Source organism: Stegodyphus dumicola, chromosome 7, assembly GCF_044657685.1.
Source record: "Stegodyphus dumicola isolate Sdum_Otavi_A_Nest chromosome 7, ASM4465768v1".
Classification (NCBI taxonomy): domain Eukaryota; kingdom Metazoa; phylum Arthropoda; class Arachnida; order Araneae; family Eresidae; genus Stegodyphus; species Stegodyphus dumicola.
In genome coordinates, this window is record NC_140774.1 from 72,878,111 (window position 1) to 72,900,594 (window position 22,484).

Sequence of the window (22,484 nt, forward strand, 5' to 3'; positions counted from 1 at the left end):
GACAGCAAAAGGAGAATATAACTAAAAAATAAAAGGATATAAATACCAATCAGAATTTTAAACCCCAAATAACTTTAAGATTTATGGCTATATGCAAACTACCGAGTGGATATCTCAGGGATAAGTAAATCGAGCAATGGCATCAATCTGTCGACGCTAAGTTCCCAAAATTTTGCTTATCAGGAGCAACAACCTGATTCAGCATGCGAAACGCTTCTGCATGCATTTAAGGCGATAGAATAAGTCTTTGGAGATTAATTAGGTGAACATTTTTTTTCTATTGTGTTTGCTAGAGCTGAAAAGAATCAAGTCTGATTTATATAAGTATTTACCTAATTCGCTTGAAATGACAACTGTGGTACCGGATGATTTTGATTTTCTGTTTAAGTGGTCTTATCGGTATTTATATAGGCACGCAGAGATGCTGGTTGCTTCCAAAGTTGGTCATCGTAATCAGTGATTACCACAAAAGGATTCACATTTTTACTTCCTTGTACGAAGTAAAGGAAGTAAAAATGTATTTAAGTATTGTAATCGCGAAAAATTTCGGGTATCATATTTCACCGAAAATATCCATTTTGATCGCTATCGAATGCAATTTAACAATGCTTTTGCGTGACATCTGTACATAAGGACAGAATAAAAGACTCTTTTCCTCTAAAAAAATTATAAAACTGATTTAAAATGGATTCTGAAGAGACTTTATTTCGTCTGTACGTACGTACGTACGTATGTATGTATGTATCTCGCATAACTCAAAAACGAATAGCCTCAGAACGCTCAAATTTTGCATATAGGACTGCTATAACATGTAGATGTGCACTTCCCTTTTTGGTTGCAATCCACCTCACTAAAAGTATATAAATATATGCATATATATATCACTCTGTTATTCGGCTCAGTGAGCTCAGTTTCTTTACTCTCATATGTTTGTAAATTGTGCATTTTTTGCTTTAAAAATGATTGAATTATGCTGTTCATTTTCTTCCGGTTAAGGGTTTTCTGCCTTTAGTTAACCTACATGTTATAGTTATAGAATTATCACAATTTCTAAGTTGTTTAAGTGCGGCTAACCCTAATTTGTTTGCCACACCAACCATATTTGTTTATATTTGAAACTTAAAAGTATATTGGATTTGTTGCCAATCTAGAGAAACTAAGCTTCGCAACAACAGCGTAACGTCTGCTTTTATTATTGCGAATTAAATTATGCTTAATCCATTCTGGACTTATCATTTAAGTTATTAAATTATCTCATATATTGACTCAGCATAGCGTCTCAACAAATTAAATCAGTTTATACGCCTTCAGTGTGTTTTTGCCGAGTGAGACCAAAAGTAAACTTTCAGTTTTGTGCACCGAAAAATATGCTTTCTTGTCCGATGGCCGAATTGCTTGTTTTTGCGTAGAAACTGTAATTTTAATTGTTTTAACTGTACTTGGTTTTTTATGTTTTTCTACATTTTTCAATTTTTAATGAAAATATTTAGAATTTTTACGTATTTTTGCCTTGAAGCGAACTGAATTAATCAGTAGCGCATTAGGTAAGCAGCGCTTAATCGTCTGTGAAAAACTGTTTCATTTTTATTTGTTTAATTTCTTTTATATATCGTTTTAGATTTATTATAGTATTTGAATAGAACATATGGTAATTCTTGAGATGATATAATTTTTGTGCACTCTGAGTTATAAAATGAATGAGATGTAACGTTGTTATGTGAACCTAGCGCCAAAGTGTTGCTATGGTAAATAAATATGGTGAACGTTAAAGAGTACATTTTATTATATTGTGGTTTATGCTCTATTGCCGAAGTATATTTAATTCAAAATTCGTTAACTGTTAATTCAATATGTTTAAACGAAATGCAGGAAAATTGCGTATAATTTAATATTCCGTTTAAGGAAGTCATATGGTGTACACATTAGATTTTTTAGTTTCACGATAATTATGTCGCAGCCATCCATTGGGTTGAATTAGCAATGTCGGCCATAAAACTCCATTATCTGAAATATTTTATGTAGTTAACTGCATGATTTGTGTTTCTTACCCAGTATGTAGCAGGTCATGGCATCTTCCCTACACATTTCTTTTTTTCGTCATTTTCATATGCGACGAACAGGGAGACCCAATCATCTGAAACATCCTCAAAACACTGACTGGATATTTAAAAGATTTAACATTAAATCACCAGATGTAATGAACAAACTAGCCAATGAAGGTAGGAACTAATGTCAAGTAACATAAAAGAACATTAAACTTCTGTTACTAATAATAGCATCGGTGACCTGCGATCTTTCTTTATTGAAATATGGTATTAGGAATGTATTTATTAGTGTATTTTATTTTATTTATTATTAATTACATTAAGATCGTATTATATTTTCAAAGATTTATGGATATTTATGGGGAATATGCTATTAAAGAGCGTAGTATTGTTGCGAATTTTGTATATATGTGAATAATTTTTGATGAAATTATACGTGAAATTGTAGTATTTTTTTGGTATAATGTAACATGAAAATCTAAAGAAGCAAAACTTTGCCGGAAACGTAAAAATGCAGGGGCAAGTCTATTTAACATAGAGTAAATATCTCGCGAATTGGGCGAGATATTGTCATGCTGGCGCTGTTTTTTGGAGACTAATTTCTGCCGCCAAATCTGGTGTGAAATCGGCAAAAGTCACCAAACTAGGCGACCATTCGGCGGCATTTCGGTCCGGCCCCTGTACAATTGTAACAGATATTGTAACTGAATAATTGTAATGAATCCTTATGTAACTGCAGCCGTATCTGGCCCTCATATGCCTTCCAATAATTTCAGGAAATAAAATTTGCTAGAGATTTCCAGGCGGACGGTTAATGCTATGTAAGACTGTAGAGAGCATTTGCTCTCAGTTTTTAATTCAGATCTGAATTCAGAGTATTGAGATATCCGTGAGACCTCCGCCTTTTGGATGAGTTTCGTATTACGTTGGGTTTAATGTTCTTAATAGTTTGAAGTGTAGTTACTAATTGCACTCTGTGACACTGTGAAGAGCAGTGATACTATGAGAGTATTTTTTTTTTTTGGAAAATTCCAGAATTGTTAAGTATTGTTTTCGGTAAAACAAATTTTATTAAACTATCATCATTCAATTGATTGCGAACCCAAGCGCATGCAACAGTGTAGTAGCTGAAAATCTTACTAGTAGAACAATTAGGAGAGAAAATGTAGAAAAACATAATGCGATGCAATGAATACTAGTACCGCTAATGTAGTTTTGATATATACAGACAAGTGTAATAATTAAATTGGGAGATTGCTTTACCATGACCTGTAACCACAGTTTATACATTAAAATACACAAAAACGGAACATTGCATTAGCGGAATTTAGCAGTGGAGCATCGTACATACTTGAACATTGTTTGAACGGCTACAATGGTGTTACAATCTGCCAGGTAATCTTCTTCGGCAGAATTGGAAGATTCTTTGTTGACGACTACCACGCTGTCAGCCAGATTGATGCCCGCACGCAACAGGTCATCTAAGCTGTAAAAGAGAGAAAAAACACTTAGCGTAAAGCATGCCCAAAAGAAAATAATTTTAAGTACTATTGTACCTGTGTTTTTCTTAAAATTATCTTCTTCAAAAAGGCTTCAGAAAGGATTTATTATTCGGGAATAACTATTGTCATCTCTTATTTTGCTAAGAAACTAAGAATAGGAATTGTAAATTCCTTTTCTTGGAAAAATTAATTCAGTTGATCGTTTTATCCAAAGTTATTGACGTAGGAGAGCTGATTAAACAGGAATCTAATACTTGAAGTACATTTCAAATGATTATGAATACTTAGCTTTTCTATGCAAGGCATAGATTTGGCTCTTACATCCTAAGTGCCCAGAACATTAATCACTCATTATCATGGGACTCATTCCTTAGGAAAATAAGAAAAACTAAAATACTAATTCACCAATCCACATGCCGCTGTACTTAAAAAAAAAAAAAAAAAAAAAAAAAAAAAAAAACCACGAAGCATTTTATAATACATACTGAATGTGGTAGATATTACTGAATACTAGCTGAGGCGAGATGAGATTCATAGATAGCAGAAATGGCATTTCTTTAGAAATATCTGAATATCTTTTCTGATAAGGGCTTTTAAATGTTCCACTGGCATTGGGTTATCCAGCGATTTCATGCCTATTAGAAATTCAGACTGCAATAAACGCTTAATTTTATAAATTTCCAGTGTAGTTTCGAAGGTTTTAGTACGAAACCCTCTTCTTCACCTTCTGGAGTGAAAATGACGAAAGATAAGTTTGTGCTCATGCGATACCACCGAAAATAATACATTAGAAAATTTGAGGAAGTTCCATCAAACCTCCCCTCCCAATAAAAACAAGCAGCTGCTGGCGACGTCTATTAATGAAAAATTAAAACTACACTGTTGGCCATTAAACTTGCAGCACCAGGAAGGAATGATCTAACGAACGTCAAAATAGCATGAAAGTAAAAAGAGTTTGGGATATGCAAATTAGTATTTCAGCGCATTTAGACGACGCAGAAGGGAGAAACGACATTTGAAGCATAAAAAAAAAAGTTGTGTGTTGGATTTCTCATTCGAAAAGCTCTTTGTAAGGTCGGAGGTTGCTCAGAATATCGTGTTATGCCCCGAACAAGAAGATAAAATGCTTACTAGCAAGTGTTGGAATTCGATAGAGGCAGGATCGTTGCCCATCGAGAGTGTGGATCATTGCTCCTTGATATCACCCGTCACACTGGTAAACATCCAACCACTGTCATACGAATATGGAATCAATGTGTAACAGAGGGTCATACTGAATGGCATGCAGGATCTCAACGCTCGCCCGACGAACTCCTGAGAGGACAGACATACTGCGAGGTCTGGCCTGAAAAACCGTACAGCTACACATATTAGTCATTATGGACCATTAGTCAGGAAATGGACATGTTTCCAGCACGCTCAGTATCAACACGGAAACCATTTTTTCGGTTTTCCTTGTCAATGCAGAGTAGAGGGATACAGCGATTCTGATGCGTTGAACGACAAAGCTGGATACAAGAGTGGCACAATGTTGTCTTTTCAGACGAGTCCTGCTTCTACGTGCAGTATTCTGATGGCCGTATACGTCGTATACGTGTCTGGAGGCCCTGAGGAAACCGCACGTCGCCTCCTTGCACTTGAAATCAGCATAGGTGCCGTGAACCTGGTGTGATGGTTTGGGTAATCATTCAGTACACGACACGCATATCTCTAGTTCGGATCGACGGTAATTTGAACACAAATCGGTACATTTCTGATATCGTACGTCCAGTGGTTGTGTCCTATCTCCGAGGCCTGCCAAACGCCATCTTCCAACAAGATAATACCAGACCACATGTTGCACGTCATGTTCTGACCTTCCTCGATACACAGGGTATTCGATTGCTGCCCTGGTCTGAAGGGTTTCCAGATATGTCACCCAATGAAAACATCTGGTCATGAGTTGCTGAGAGACTAGCCCGCCAGCACTCTCCAGATAATACGGTTCATGAAGTGTGCCATACACTTGAAGTAGCATGGAATGAGTTGCCCATTTCTATCACTCAAGCCTAGTTCGGCTCCATGCCTAACCGGGTAAGGGCCGTTCTAGCTTCAGGAGTGGTAGCAGTTTCTACTGATTTCGCACTCCTGTAAACTTCCAAACTGCTTACAAATTTAATCATTTTGTCTTCATGCCAGTCAAGTTTTTTGAATAATTATGGCTTCAGAAATATGGAAACTATGATTTTTTGAAACAATTTGAGTAACAGAGGATTTGCATATTTCATTTTCCTAATATATGATTCATATTCCTTAGGGCGAAGTTTTAAGGTTCTCTTAGTTTGACTAATATATATTAAACCACACTGGCAAGGTAGCATATATTGGTCAAACTAAGCAATCCATTACAAAATCTGCTTATTTTGGTTATCTTTCTCTACTTTTACATTTTTGCTATGTATTTTAAAATCACCATGTGTAATGTAGCTGTACTGTTGCTTTTATGCTCTCAGTTTCTGTTTAAGCAAATATAACCGATATTAGTACTTTTATTCCCTGAAATTCAGTCGAATAGATTAATTTAACAGCTTTTTTCATTTACATGATGTTCTTTTACCTTTCTTGAAAATTTCCCAAGCCCCTCATAATAGAGGAAAACTGCAGCACTTACTCGTCTATGGATCCAAGCATCCAGTACACGAGCGGAAACCAAGAAATGGCATCCAAGAATGCAGGATGAGGTCTAAAATAAAATAAAATAAAATAAAAAGACGGAACAATATTTACTTAATTTAAAGCGAAATCAAATGATCAATATTTTACGACTTTTGAAATTGTGCGCATCGAAATGCCTTTCTACTTTAAAATATATATAAGCTACGGTTTGATCATGAACTAGCGCTGCTTAATAGGTCTTTTTTAAAGCGTTTAACCAAACAGGTTTATGAAGCGTTTAAGCAAACTCTTTATAAAAGAACAAATTATAAAAATAAAGTTAAAATATAAACAGTTATACACAAAGACTTATTAACAATAAATGCAAATGGTTAAAACATTTGAAACTAAACTTACATAAAGGGAATAAAGGTAGTGGATTTTAAGTACGATGCGAGAAAAGTATATGTGCGAATTCAGGTAAATATAAAAGCAAAGAAAGCATCGAAAATAAATACAGTAATGACAGAAACTTTGTAAACATTATGTGTATTTCGCATGGTTTCTTGCGCGCATTCCAGAGGCTCATGGTTCGATTCCCGGCGAAGGTGTTGCTCATTTTTCAAGTCTCCTGCTTCCAATTAATCTAATGTGTCTACAGTGGCGCCCGAAATAAAAGGGTGTGGATGATGATTCTCTACACCCAGGATTTGGCGATTGGGTCGCCTAAAAACCCCAGTTGGCTTTAAAAGGGGAAGTATATAAGGTATTTCTCCCGCCGCCTTGGCTTGCCTTCGTGGTGTGGTGGTCTGCATGCTGGGCGCGCATTCCAGAGGTCCGCGGTTCGATACCCGGCGAAGGCGTTGCTCAATTTTCACTTCTCCTGCCTAAAAAAATACCTAATGTCTTTGCAACTGTTCTAAGATTCATTAAGAATTAAAATTACATAAAAGAAGAAATAGAAAATAGTATAAAAGAATATAAAATAGAAAAACACTATTGAAAAGCCTGATGATAGTTTGGAGATGTTTTCTCTACGAATGGAATTGACCTTTCATATGAATAAAAGATGCGTAGACAGATTATAAGAAGATGATGCTAAAAACGGCGATACTCATGCTTGTTCAACTGTTGTGTTTATCAAGGGTGAACGACTCAAAGCAAAGAAGTAAACACATCAGAGCTTAGTTACGAGAACGCAGGGAAAAGAAACATTCTAACTCATAAAAGCGTAATGACTATGAAGTGTAATGATAAGCGTTATTTTTAAATTGTGCAGGTTATACGATACTATAATTTTCATAGATTTACAGAATCCCTTCGTGCACAACTTTGATAATAATTCCATAAACTTCTCTACTTCTTTTGAGAAGCTTAGTAAATGAAAGAATATGTTATAAACAAAGCCCATAAGTACCCTTATATGTATTGAATTACAGTGTTTGCGTCTGGGATACAGAGCTAAGAGGATTTCCACTTACTTCTTTTCGAGGAGCAATACGATGGGCCTGAGCGTTTGGGGACTGTGGAAATGAGCTCTGAGAGGAACGATGAAATTGTATATGCCATTGCTGGCGTAGTCTGCAGCCAGAATGATGCAGCGATTTGGCCAGTTGTAATTCTTTGCTGTACGGAACGTGCAATGATCGCAGACCTGCAACGATACGGAGCCATGCAAATAATTTCAGGCAAATTTCTATCTAATCACTATTCAGATTTTACCAACGCACTGAAAGAAAGTTCATGTTCCGTAATTTTTAGTTGGAAATAAAATGAGCCACCCTTACTTATTTTCATTTCATTAAACTAGGCTCTCCTTTGCTGTCACTTTTGTCGAATGTTTCGTTTTCAAATAATTATAAATATAATTAATCTTTTCGTTTTCTCAATCTCGCACAATTTCAGCATTCTAAATTTTATGTTTCTTTTTTAAAGACAGACACACACACGTATTACTTCTTTAATAATTGTAAAAATTAATGGATTTGTTACTCTGAATTTATTTGCGCGATGTAGAACTGCTCCCTTCATTCTCAGTATCAGAAGCATATCTTGAAGATGATGAAATCCGTAATTAAAATATTTCGCTAAAATAGCCTCTTCTATTTTGCTAAAAACTCAAGCGTAACTAGCAACATACTGAGCACAGAAACACAATATACGGTTCTAAGCTTTTCGGAGAATATAGGAAAGTCGCACTCTTCACCAAAAATTGCTTGAAGATATTCTTACCTGAGATAAGCTTCTTACCGTTTTTAGACATGCTGAAATAGGACTATCAACAGGTTATTGCAGCATATCTCGCAAATATTCCGAAGTGCTTCGTTAATAAAGTTTCCTAAATGTTTTAATATGTATGGCTTACTTTTGCCAGCATGACATTTCAGTTTACAGATATCACAACAGGTCATTGATTTATAACAAATATATCTACTACTTGCTTTACAAATCTTTCAGTCACTTGTAACCACCCTTCTGCTCTATAGGGTTACTACAAAAATATAGCTGTTTCTTTTGGGGATGGCTGCTTAATGAAATATCCATTATTTTGTGCTCACTGGTTAGAAGATCATGCGTATTAATCTTTGCCCAATTTTTACACATTTGTGCACACATTTCGCCTATCTTTATCGAAGATTAAACGCCTGAAGTTATACGAAATTCCGAATTTACGAAAAAAAACAGACAGTTGCAAATTTAAGTTTTCATTTAAAAGACATTAACAAATAATTTGTTCATTCAAATAGAAACGAAACTGTACAGCTTCTTACCTGAGATAACTGAAGACAGCAGAGTGGTTTCTTGACTTTGAGCAAATAACAGAAAGTAGGACTCACGCCAACATAGGGAGAAACAGGAGGAAAACCACGGAGAATTCTAAAATTAAACACAGATAAACTAATTTCAGAAGTTTCAAAATATTCCGTTAATTACAAATGATTTTATTTCAGTTGCACCCAGTTTACGTAATATACTCATTTTAGGTTATTTATAGTTAGTGTAAAATTTACTTACACAACGCTCTAAGCATTCAAGAATAAAATCGACGTGAGATAAAAATGTCACATACATTTCATAAACGCTAAATCTTGTACATTGGTTCCAAATTTTTTTTGTGTGCAAAAATGAAATTTAAAAAATATTTATGTATACAATTAATCCTTAAAGTGCTTAACACTTACTGCACCTGAAAAGGATTTTCAGCACTATAAAGAATAGCTTTAAGATAGAATGTGATCTTTTTGGCAATCAAATTTTGTGGCTATTTGTAGCTTTGGCACAAAATTTGCGTCGGTATTTCTTCTTTTCAGTGGGGTTTTCAACAATGAAAATGGAAATAATTGTCGTTTCTAAAGAAAAAGAAGTTGTACTTTTGGAGAATAGCTGATGGAGGTTGACGTGCAAAAACAGCTTTTATGAAAACTATCCCAAAGGTTTTATTTAGGTCTAGGGAGTAGCAATTACGTTATCATACCATTGTAAAAAAACTAAGAACAATCCCTGTGTTTTAATGCCTTGTTCTAGCGCTATCATTAATCAGATAGAAATTTTCACCCATTGTTGCAATACATAGTCTCACAAATAGTGCAAAGACCTGATAAGTCTTTTCTGAATAGATTTTTAATTTCTTTGGAATTGTTTTCGGGAGCGAAAAATGACAGAATGGTTCACATAAATGAAATTAACTACTTCTTTAATGATTTCTGCTGTTCTGAACCTCTCAACAAGACTTCAGCATTAAGAATCCGATGGGAACTCTTAGTGGGAAAATAAATTTCATCTAAATTCAGTGTTAACATTATTACATTAAAAACCTTTTTTTGACAAATGAAACTCGTAGGCGCAAACGAATGAGTTTGACTTCACGCTTGGCTCGACCAGCGGCCGAGTGGTTAGTACTGCTGAATGTTAAGAATTCGACTCAAGTTTGATCCCAGGCGAAAGCACCGGTAGCATGGTTGGGTTTCCACATGCATTACTTGAAAACAAACCTGTTTCCCTTAGAAAGTTCTCCACGAAGTCCTATTTTCTCTCAGACATATATTCCTCGTGTGCTTAGCTATAGTCATTAATCTAACTTAATTTCACGCTTAAATGTGGATGATTTCTGAAGGACAAATCGGTTTTGGACTCAAAACTGGAGTTTAGCATCTTCTCATCGTGACTCAATTAAACCAGCCGATAAGCTATTTGATCATTTTCATCACGTACTTAACTTTTATGAGGTACTCTATTACTGTAGCGAAATGTGTTAGACAACGTAGGATTTTTAATACAGTAAGCATGACATTTAGTCAAAGCCAGTCATATGGTCACTTAATGTCAGTCACATAGACAGTTTTAATTAGATGTATAAACTGACTGTGAAATATCTGGAGCATATTATTGGCTCCGGGGATGCCAGAGAAGAGATCTTGGGTGTAAGATTAACCGAACTGTGAGGAGAGAGATTGATTGCTTTGTAGTTTAAACTGATTTTGACCTGCGTTAGCTGACTGAATCTCTGTAAATACGAATAAAAGGCTTACATGAAGATGATGTAAATGCATTGAACTGGAAAAAAAATTACAGCTCATAAAAATTACAGCCCGGAACGGAAAAAAAATTACAGCTGCCATACTAACCTTCACTTTGCAGTGTGTAGTATGTCTTTGTAGTTTTCTACATTCATAGGCGATGATTTCGGTTACTTTTAAGAAACTACGCATTTCTGATCGAAAGTTGATGCACTCCAAATCCTTTGCATTTTATTACGCTTTCTGCGTAATAATTATGTCAGACCTTGTAAATTAAATGATAATGCGATTATATCATACATTTATTGATCGTTTTCCACAGATGATCTAGCTAAACGAAAACAAAGGAATGATTTAAGCATAGTTATTCTAATTTGAACAATCATTTGATTTGTAAACATATAAGGTCATTATTATTTAAATTAACCAGTTATTATGATTTAAACCATTACTATAACTTCTCCTTTCCGGTTCCTCAACAGAACGCAAAACTGTTTGAGAGGATTTAAATTGAGGTTTTGGGATTGTAAGACCGAGCGTGTTTCTGCGTATGGCGGCACGTTACTAGATTTTACCAGCTCCGATAAGATTTAAATTATTCGGCTCTTCGTCATAGCTCCCGTCATTTAAATTGTTACGGCGACTGAAGTTCTGAGCCAGCTTAGCGTAGAATTAAATTATGTAGTCCTGACTACTAGATTACATTTTAAATTTAAAGTTTGACAGTTATTTTAAGTTGCATTTCAAGTGGTGGCTAATTATGTGCATTTTAGGCAAGACGTGCATTTTACATTTAATTACGTTTAATTTTTACTTTAAGTTCTGATTTAAATAAAAAGATTACTTTAACCTTTTCAAGACTGCGTAGTTGACTTCAGACACGGCGATAATTTGCTTAACGTATGTTAGGAGCATGATACTAGTTTATACTATCAAAGCAAAACAAACTCTATAAACAATTTTTTTGTATTGCATAATCTCAGGATTAGTATAATCTACTTAATTTCTACCGATTCTTAACGTAATTAAGTGCACCGAATATTTAATTCCATTTGGATTATTTTAAACCTGCTTTTCTCTACAGAAGTAGAATCAGATCGTATCCTAACATTTTAATAGAGAGTAAATTCTATTATTGTTTCGAAATTCAGTCCTTCCTTGCGAATTTAATTTTGTCTGAAAGCTATTTAAAGCACTCATATCAAAAGTTTTAAAAACGGGTTCTTAAAAACGAAACACTACTATCAAAGAAGTTTGCATTTATAACCGAAGCAATATTTTACTTATTCTACTTTAAATTGTGTATCCTTAAAAATTGTTTATATAGAGTTTATGTAATCTAATGCAACAAAGTTGCCACAAATTCTAGAAGTTGCTACAAAATGTATAAATTATCATGCCCTAAATGTAGTAAGAGACTTTGGTTAGGAGAACAACAACAGAAATAACAACAAAAGCTTTTTGTGTATTTTTTAACTGCCGCTTAAATGAATACACAAAGAAGAAACGAGAAAATAAATAGTTAGGCGTATTTTCTACCCTCATTTTACTAAAAAATGAAATGTTAACTTCAAAAAAATTGTAGCAATTAAAATAAATAGCGTGGTATTTAGGAATAAACAGTTTAATTAAAATAGTAATTTTTAAAGATTTTTATCCGAATAATTTGCGATCCCACAGGGTACAGATAATCGAAGTAAATAAGCTAATTAAAATACTTTTGATACCCAAATTATAGCATTAACTTTGAATTTGGGCACATGTTTAACGATCATCTCCTGTCGAAGATGTCATTAGTTTTTACATTATGTTACTGGTTAGGATGATTGATCAAGACAAAACACAAGAGAGCTACGAACAAGATGCCTTTGTATAGGGCTCATATTCACTTTACAAATGAGCCAAACCACGAAAACTCTCATGCAGCGCACACATTCGCAAGGATTTTGAACACAGATCGAAGTATCAGTGTTCGGCAGTCTCATCTGGTCAGCCTCTGGTGCCACGGCATTCGGCACCGATTTCTTAGCATACGTTCGTTATGGCAAATTTCAAGAATAGCTCGTACCTATTGAATATGTTGGATAACTTCGTCGCCGCTTTATGATAAGATAACAGCGATGACTTACTCGCAACTTTCGGCTGGAGTAACCCAGGGAATGTCGAGATATTTTTCTTGCTCCGCTTCCATGGCATCTTCTGCACCATCACACACAGAAGTAGTCACATGGATCCCTGGCGGGTTAAAGCTGTTGACGACGGGCATGATCCCGCTGCGCTTGAGACCGCTGAAGCTCGTGAAAGCTGGGGGATGACTTTCAGATAAAGGAACTTGCAGATGACTTCCGAACCTCCTCGCTTGGTAAGAATTCCCTTTCAGCTCAGCTGGGGGAAGAAGGTGAGGTTCTATTATCAATAACCAAGTTTGGTACGGTTATTATGTTAGTTTTTCATTATAAGTTATTTTTGAATTTCACATGGTTAAAAGTTTGCAAAGATTCTCACAAGAATTAACTATTACTTAGCATTTAAGTGCAATTAAGATATAGAAAGGTTTGCCCATGCAAGTACAGAAACTATCTTTGAAAACAATGAAATTAAAATGAGAAATTATTGCGAGACAATTAAAAATAATAACATTTCTGAAAACATGAAATAATGTTGATTTCCTATATATCGATGTAAAATTGAATCAAATTTGCTCCAACATGAACTGCAGGAGGTAAGATTCGTGTTTAGAAGATTTTAAACGAATTAATTAGGGATGTCAGTTATTTTAGGATTGAAAATGAAAATTGTTGATTGCATTATCTGGGGTTAAGAGCTAAAGTATGCCTGGGAATTACATTAATAAGCAAGAAAAAACATTAATTCTCTTCTGTTATACGATAAAAGATTTATTTCTGTTTTAATAACACTAATGTAGATGGTTAAATTTATACTATCCTATTCTTGTTTAGAGCTAAGGGCTATATTTTGCTTAAAATCTTCTGACAAGGCGATAAATATGTTGCGTACAAAAAACAAGAAGCAAGTGATGTAAAATTTATTAAATGATCCTTTATGATAAGAAGACAGAAATCAATGAAGTGACTAAGATCGTCCAAGGTATGCAAGATGAAACTATTTCATCAAGCAATACTAATGCACAAGTAACCAAAGCACTAAGAATCATTTATGGAATTGTGTGAATTATAGTTTTACTTAAAAGTAATTAAAAAACCATGTGAGAATTGATTTGTGCACATTATTAATAGCTCATCTAAAATTATATATTTCAGAAGCTCAGTAATATGTGGCCGATGATCGAATTCGAAAAATGTACAGGGTCTAATGGTACTCTGAGAACTGACAGTTTTTTTTAAATTTGAAAACATACAAGCTCCCCATGCATCACATATGTACAACACGGGGCTTACAGAAGTAAGTTAATTAAAACATTAAAAGTTACATGCATAAATAAAACGAACAAAAGCAGAGAATAGCAGTCCGGACTTCACGAAAACAGATAAGTTCATTGGCCAAGTCACTCCGAACATTTTCAAATCGTTCTCGAAGCATAATCTAGGGCCATCAAATGTAGGGCATGAGAAAATCAAATGTTCCACTTCCTAAAGTACTCTTTTTGAACATTCACATAAACTGTTTCATCTTAGATTAAAACGAAATAGGTAACTTGCAAACTTTTCGTCACCAGATAAAAACTGATAAATTTCAAAATTTTATAGAGAAGAAAGACTTGGAATGCAGTCTATGGTAAATAGAAGGAAAGAACTTTTTGGTGACCTCAGCAATTACAAGATGAAATATATTCCTCATTCTACTTAGCTAAAAGCTTTTAATAATAGAAGGGCTTCCAATAGCTGTTTGAAATGCTAATGTTGATATGAATGGGTAAATTTAAGGCATCTTTAGCTAAGAAATTAGCTCTTTCATTTCCATAGAAACCATGATGAGCACGCACATAAGGAAATCGGATATAAATTCCTCTATTTCTAAGCGAACTGACAGTTAATAGGGTTTCAATAAGTAATTTATCGCAGCTGGTTATACTGTTCAAAAGTTGAAGAGAGAAAGAGAATCAGAACGAATAAGGTAACTTGAGGATGTGTCCCATTATCCTTGATCCATTTGACGGCAAGACAGACATACTAAATACAGACAGACTGACAGTTAAGATAGAACTGACAGTTTTGCAAATACTTATTATATAAGTATAAGGACTGACCATAGCCGTGATCGAATATAGCTGTCCATGTTAGTTATTACTATGTAGTATTAACATAGAAATCTAAACACTTACAAAAGTATAGTTTGATTGATTCAGGCCAAAAGTTTATGTGTTACGTAGACAAAAATATTATTTGTACAGAAGTATTTATAGCTTACCTTTAAAAATAAGCAATAATATTTCGCATTCAACGTATGTAATAGATGAACATTACTTTTTTTTTAATTTACTAAACAGCAAATTTCACGGAAGATTAGGCAGTCAAAAACGTAATCCTGTATGCAGTTTTCGAACACCTACATTTTTGTAAATATCTAATCTCTATATGCAAACGTTTACTAAAACGAATGTCTAAAGAGAAAGCCCGTCGTGCATTAAAGTATTTTTAACATTTGCGGGTCATATTATGATCACGAAGTTGATCATCTTCAATTACGAAATGAGTGTCTGATTTATATAGAGGCCGTTCGCACATGTTTTAGACGATTTTCATTATATTTACAATAATATTTTACCAAAAAGGTTTGCATTTTTAATGTTCTGTTTAATATTCCTAATTCTGCATTATCTTTCTACATCGTAACTGCAAGACAAGAAAGCCTTTTGTATTATCGGAACCGGTATTTTATCTTATTACTCTTGAACAGCTTTTCAAAGTCCAAAGAAGGTTGTAGTTCGACGTTTGGACAATCCGCTTTTTAAAAGTCTAAAATTGCACAAATCCATGGATGATACATTACGATATTTAGTAGAGATATATATGAAAAATACGGTCTTGATACCCGTTTTTTTCCACTTTTCTAGAAAATTATAGTGGATTTTGACGTGTGGCTGCTTGCTTTGTTTTGATGCAGTTCTACTGAATGATGGCACTGTAAGTAGAGAAAAGATACTTCATATTTGAAAAATGAGCATCAGATATGTTTTTGATAATATGTGGAGTTGATTTTAACACTTTTCTCCACTCTGTTTATTTTTGATTTGCAGTGAAAAACAAGCAACAATCATAAATCCCTTTGAAAACTTTCTTTAGATTCTTCGAACCATGTTTTAAGATTTTTTTCTCCTCTTTGACGATAATAAACGGATCTAGTTTTATTGCAGTCATTTAAATGCATCCAAGATTCATCTATTATGACAACATTTTTTCTTTTTGTCCGAATAAATGTTTCTTATAAAGAATGCTGCAGGGCGTTCTTCGTTCGACGATATGTCGTGGAGAAAGACGATGCACATTATGTTTTCTCGCCTTTTTAAGATTTAAATCAGAATCACTTTGATTTTGAAACTGTCCTTTGAATTGTCGGATTTTCTTTTAACATTAAAGATATTACCTTTGTAACATTCGCAACATTCTGCTTTTTCCTTGGATATGTATTTGAAACAAAATTTTCACTTGAAGCCTAGCTTTGAAGATTTTTTCTTTCTTGTTCACAGTATTACCTATCGTAGTTTTAGATATTGAAAAACCCTGGCTTTCGTAGCATTTTTTAATAACCAGATACGAATAATTTTCTTCGGAAGGAGAACAAATATAGCCTTCCATCCATTGCGTCATTTTGCATGAAAACAGAACTGTCAAGTAGCAGACGGTAATTTATACTTTCAAAAATATAGATGAAGTTGAAAAAAATTCCAAGCAGACGATTTTTATAGCAAATCAAAATCTCAAAAATTGTGGGAACAGTCTTCGTACAAATGAACTGATTGTGAAATGAAATGAATTACTCTTCAATTATGAATGAAACGAAATAAACAAAAAATTCTTTTGCATTATTTATCCGACCAACAATATATAAATTATTTCGCATTATTTAATGCAAAAAAATGGATGTTTGATTTCCATTCTACTTAGCAAAAATGTTAGTATTCTAAGAAGAGATCAGGTTTACAAAATACAGACCATATCGTTTAGAAAACCAGTACTTTATTATGAGTATCTTACTGAATAATGATTTATAGAATACATACATATATTAATTTCAGATCTGAAAACTGATATATGCTTAAAATAAAATATTTTCCCATTAAATAAGCATTTAGAAAAGAATTTTTTTAAATTTTAATTCCTATTACTGAATAATTCATTAAAATGAAAACTTATTTGAAGAATCTTGGATGAACGACTTAAAAATTATGAATATTCGCTCAATGCGAGAAGCGAAATGATGAATATCCGATTGACTGCAAATCAAGTTAATGTAAACACTATTTAATAATAAGAAATAGAATACGGATATTAATAGAAAGAATTTATATTTGATGTTTACAGTGATAAATAAAGCAACCTAGAAACACAAAGTATATCAGAAAAGAACATTTAACACGTACTTCCGTACGTGAAGTACTACACGTACGTGAAGAGACTATGATTAGCGAAGGAAGTAGCTTAAAATATTACTTAAAGTAGAAGCTTAAAATATAGAAAAAGTTCATTTTGTTACGTAGAAAAAAAAAATAAATCATTAAAATTACTTTTTTCAATTTACTTTTCCGTACGTGAAGTACTACACGTACGTGAAGAGACTATGATTAGCGAAGGAAGTAGCTTAAAATATTACTTAAAGTAGAAGCTTAAAATATAGAAAAAGTTCATTTTGTTACGTAGAAAAAAAAATAAATCATTAAAATTACTTTTTTCAATTTACTTTTAAATTGACTTATTGGTGCCGCAACAACAACAACAACAACAACAAAAAAAAAAAAAAAAAAAAAGTACTAAAACTAAACTCTGCGCCGTCCCCTAGACTCCACTTCTGAACGAGCCAAACATGTGTTTTCAACCCCCCGCAAAAAGAGGAAAATGCAGCCGGCCGCAACTGACCGCTTCCGTGGGAAACGGAAGTAACAAGCCTCGCCCTTTTTTCTGAATCGCATTTTCAGCTAAACTTGAAGGAGCTTTGCCGTAATTGAGTTTTAAACAATAAGTTTAAACAATACTAAATATTATACATAAATTCTTAAATACGGAACATTACAAATTTATTGTTCACAGTAAAATAATATAAATACTAAGAATACCTTTTGCACAGTAAAATATTACATAATAATTTTCCATAGTTTAGTTTTAGTATTAGTTTTTTTTTTTTTTTTTTTTTTTTTTTGTCGCGGCATCAAGAAGAAGTCAGTTTAAAAGTAAATTGAAAAAAGTAATTTTAATGATTTAATTTTTTTCTACGTAACAATTAAATAATATTTTTATAATAATGCCTTTCTTCGCTTCATTTTCATCAGCCGCGGCCATCTCGGGATTGGGATCCGGATTCAGGCCCACTAAACTCTCCCTCTTGTGTTCGACAGGCAGAAAAGCGCTGTTCTCCTCCTTGGTGATATTCATGTAGAAACAGATATCTGCGGCTTTCAGCACATAACTGGGACCAGGGTTCAGAAGAATGGGCCAAGTACCTCCCATCTCCGTCTTCACGCCTACTAGAGCCACACCATACCTGAAAAGGAAATAATTGCAAAATAAATTCAGCAATGTCCTTTTGACAACAGTGATACATATATAATTGTTATAATGCTGCAAAAGGACACACAAAATGAACTAAATACTGAAGAAAACAAAAATAAGCAACTATAATTGACAAAAAATGAGTAAAATGTGAAGTGCTATAACTTTGAGGGTCAAACAGAACATTCCTCTTCAGATGCATGTGAGAAAATACGAAGAAAGGAAATACGTGCTTGAAATTTCGGAAAGCTTCTGGTCAACTGATAGGAAACAAAATCATCATGAACGGATAGAAAAGTGAATGAGAAGTTACTAAGAATCAATTTCTTCAGAAAGTAATGGTAAATAGCTTTCTGCACGTTTCACTTATAGTGCGCCAATTCCTGTTGTTAATTTTCATTTCATTTAGCACTTATTCGTGACAGGATTTAATAAATATTAAACCTTAAAAAATCACAACTAAGCATACAAAATCTAGTCCTAAGTTTAGATTATAAGACAATGAAAATAAATGAAAATTAACTGCAATGGAATAAGTTATAAATGTTTTCTCAAAATATATGGCAACAGAACCTCTATTAAAAATTTCTGATACAGTTTCAGTTTTAACCTGTCTTATTTTGCCATATTAAAACTACTAAACTACTACATTAAAAATTATCTACGTTTGAATCAGTTGTTTGATATTTCTCTTTGCTGTGCTGCATTAAACAATTGGTACCAAGAAGTAATTGCATGATCATTTTATGTTAAAAATGTATATAATCACGTTTTAAGTAATATTTAACTCTGTGTAAATTAAGAGCCACATGTTCAAGATTTAAGCACATAAAATGCTTCATGTTTTCATTTCGTAATAGTACAATGCTTCAAACTAAGCTTAGACTGCAGAAATGCGCTATTTTTTATGTAGCCAAGTAAGGTAAAGCAAGCAACAGTTATCTGCCTAAGGAGACGTATACCTCCATAAAATATTTTAAACTCATTTCTATTCTCGTTAGGCATAGGGAAAATTATGAGACAGTTTAGGCAGCCAGATTGTTCGCCCGGCTTCGAATTTGGAATGAATTTCTAACTTTAAGAAGTCATATACCTTCAGCAAATAGTTAACTGCCATTATATGAGGAAAAGTCCCAATTTAAAATGAATTAGTTGCTAATGTATTAAAATTTTCCTTGGTTCTTCTATTCAAGTGTAATGTTCATGCAGTATATAAGTATTTTTATAGTTATGAATGCATCCTCAGATTACTAATTCCAGGGTAACAGTTATTATACATGTAGAACACAGAAGAACTAAATATACTACACTGGTTTCCAAAACTTAAGGAAAAATAACAAAAATAGCAATAACTCTTTTCAAAAATAAGCCAATCTGTATAAAATTTGAGTATGTTGCCAATTCAGGATTGCTGCGTAAAAATGCAATATGAAAATTAGTGGTACTGCAATCGAAATGCGTTATCTGTGAGGAGCATAAAATTGCATGTTTCAGAGGAAGCCTGCAGATTTCGCTGTGAGACTGAGATAAGAAATATGGGATAGCCAATTGGTAATAATGACCTACAGGGATCATTCGCCCAAAGAATTTGCTACGAAACATAAAAGATCCCTCGAAAAATATATCGTGCCGCATCAGTATCAAGAACACAAGTGTATCAGAGGTACAGCTGCTTTAAATGTGGGCGCGAAAGCGTTGAAGATGAACCAAAGAAATGTTACGCCTGTTTGGCTTTCATTTTCGATGACCTGAAGAAACGTTGGAAAAATTGATAGACTCTTCTGGTTATTACTTTGAAGGAGATAAATTAATCTGAAGATTAGTAATCTTCTTATTTATAAGAAATAGTCCAGTTACTTCATGGGAGCACCTTACATATTGTTTTTATCTAGATGCAACATATTTCTTTTATATCCCTGAGTTTTCTAATGAAATTTTGAACATAAGTGTCTTACACTTTACCGAGTGGCAACACAAAATTTTATATTGTTGAATTTTTGATCAAAAGCTCTTTATATTCTCACAAAATAATAAATAAAAAAATTTTGAAATTCAAAATTCTGGCTTCGAAGTGAGTATGTTCGAATGAAAGAGAATGTGTATTCAATATTTGGTAGCTTTAGGTACTGCTGTTGTTTTCACAATAATATACAATGCGAAAGACAAATACATTGCATTTCACCGAGTGGCAACATACTTCTTTTATACCTCTGAGTTTTATGATTAAATTTGGCATATACATATCTTACGCTTTGCAGAATAGCAACGCACTTCGCTGAATTTTTAATCAAAAGCTCTTTAAAATCTCACTAGGAAACAGATTTGAAATTCAAAATTCCGGCATCGAAATGCATATGTTCGGGTGGCGACCTACGAGTGTTCGAAATTTGGTGGCTCCAGGTGTCTCCGTTTTTATCACAATTCCAGGAATATACATGCATACAAGCATATAAATGCTTCAATATTTAAAGACGTCTTTATTTTTAATAACGCGTCTAACTAATAATACTACTCTTAATGAACATATGTAACTGATAATTTGTATGAATATTTGCACTGTTATTGTAATTAATAAAAGGTGTTTCTATTATTATATCTCATAACCTTGATTGTTCAGCTTTATTATATAAAGACAGCTCTTAAATTCTGAATAAGCAAGGGCCCAAGTGAAAATTATTTCTAAGTTATGGTCGCACGTTGTTGCACAACGATTTTTGTGAAGCTGTACAGCCACTTTTATCTCGCCAAGCAACGACTGCAGAACACTAATTTGTAAAGCATTAAGATAGATCCAAATAAGGTACCATTCAGATATATTATTTTAGCTGTCTTATATAGTACGGTGGTTAGCTATGGCTGATTACTAGTTTGAAATCAAAAGTTCGAGTTCCACTTTTATGTAAGACAAAGTTGTATGTACAATGTTTCCTCTCTCTTTTCGAGTGCAATAGTTGTAGGAATGCATGCTGGGCAAATGATGTCACAGATAAAACGGCTGAATGAACAACTGATTTGGGGATGATTCCCGAAAAATGCTTCACCAGCAAGCATTTGGTCACAGTAAAGAAAGAGGGGGGGATGATGCAAAGTCTGTAAAAAAGAAATAAAATTAAGTATATAAAGAAGACCACCTAGACGGTAAAGTGGCTCTGAAAGGACCCAAATTCGAATCCCAGAGAAGGCATGAATGTAAATTATCCGTCCTTTCCCAGGAGGCAACAATGGCTTACCTAGTAGGTGCCTCCAAAATAAAGTGACCACAGCTTCCGACTCTAGGAGTGGCCATCACCTATAATAGCTAGCGCCCGCTATTGGAAAAAATGTAAAAAATAAGTAATTTTTTAGGAATTTTAACAATCCTATAAAAATCATTAAAAAATTATTCCTTACTTCAATAAACCTAGAGGCTGACCGTACATATTTTGTTAGAAGGGAGAGTTTTAACCTTTAACCTGTTTTATTTGAAGTTATTTCTATTTGAAGTTATTCCTGTAATTTCTTCTATTTCACTTAAACTTGTCTAGAATGAGCAAATTTATGTTTAGGGTATATTAGGTTTATTATTATAGAAAGATGAACACTTGATTGATAAAAGTTTGTTTCCATGCTGCTTCTTCACGCCTGTGATGGGATACTTCGGTTTGGCTTGGCTTTAATTCTGTTTATAAAACTTTTGGATCATGATTGTAACCAAGAATGAAAAACTAGTAGTGATAGAGTGTTAGGTGTAGATATTAGTGTAACTCAGTTTCTGACAAACTAGCTTTGATTTAATAACGTGACTTTTTTTAACCTCTCTTAAGCTCTTTTCAGCCAGGAGCAGTGGTTAAGCCAGTAGTTTTTATTTTCTGTAAACTATAATAGTGTTCAACAAATGTTTTGCTGTAAACTTTGAATAGTTATATATCTGTTTTCAGTTGAAAAATATAACTTAGAGGGAAAAGAAAACTCGCCTTTAAAATTTACGCTCTAATATGGAAACAACTTTTGAGTTCAATTATTATCATTAAAATCCAGCGAAGTGCCAACGACCATAGCTGTTAAATCCCTTTGAAGCCAGATGGCGCTGCCATCGCTACTGTTTACAAAAAGTATGTTATT

The 22,484-nt window shown here is 33.7% G+C and overlaps 1 protein-coding gene across 4 annotated transcripts in view; it reads right to left on the reverse strand.

Moving 5' to 3' along the window:
- LOC118189638 (potassium channel subfamily T member 1-like) overlaps positions 1-22,484 on the reverse strand; it is a 567,007-nt gene that overhangs the window by 98,969 nt on the left and 445,554 nt on the right. For all 4 annotated transcript variants that reach the window (XM_085820454.1, XM_085820457.1, XM_085820455.1 and 1 more), the window contains 6 exons: positions 18,140-18,375; positions 12,828-13,083; positions 8,953-9,058; positions 7,663-7,835; positions 6,198-6,269; positions 3,397-3,531 (listed from right to left, as the gene is read on the reverse strand). In XM_085820454.1, the coding sequence (XP_085676580.1) occupies positions 3,397-3,531; positions 6,198-6,269; positions 7,663-7,835; positions 8,953-9,058; positions 12,828-13,083; positions 18,140-18,375 (978 nt within the window). The remainder of the gene's footprint in view (positions 1-3,396; positions 3,532-6,197; positions 6,270-7,662; positions 7,836-8,952; positions 9,059-12,827; positions 13,084-18,139; positions 18,376-22,484) is intronic.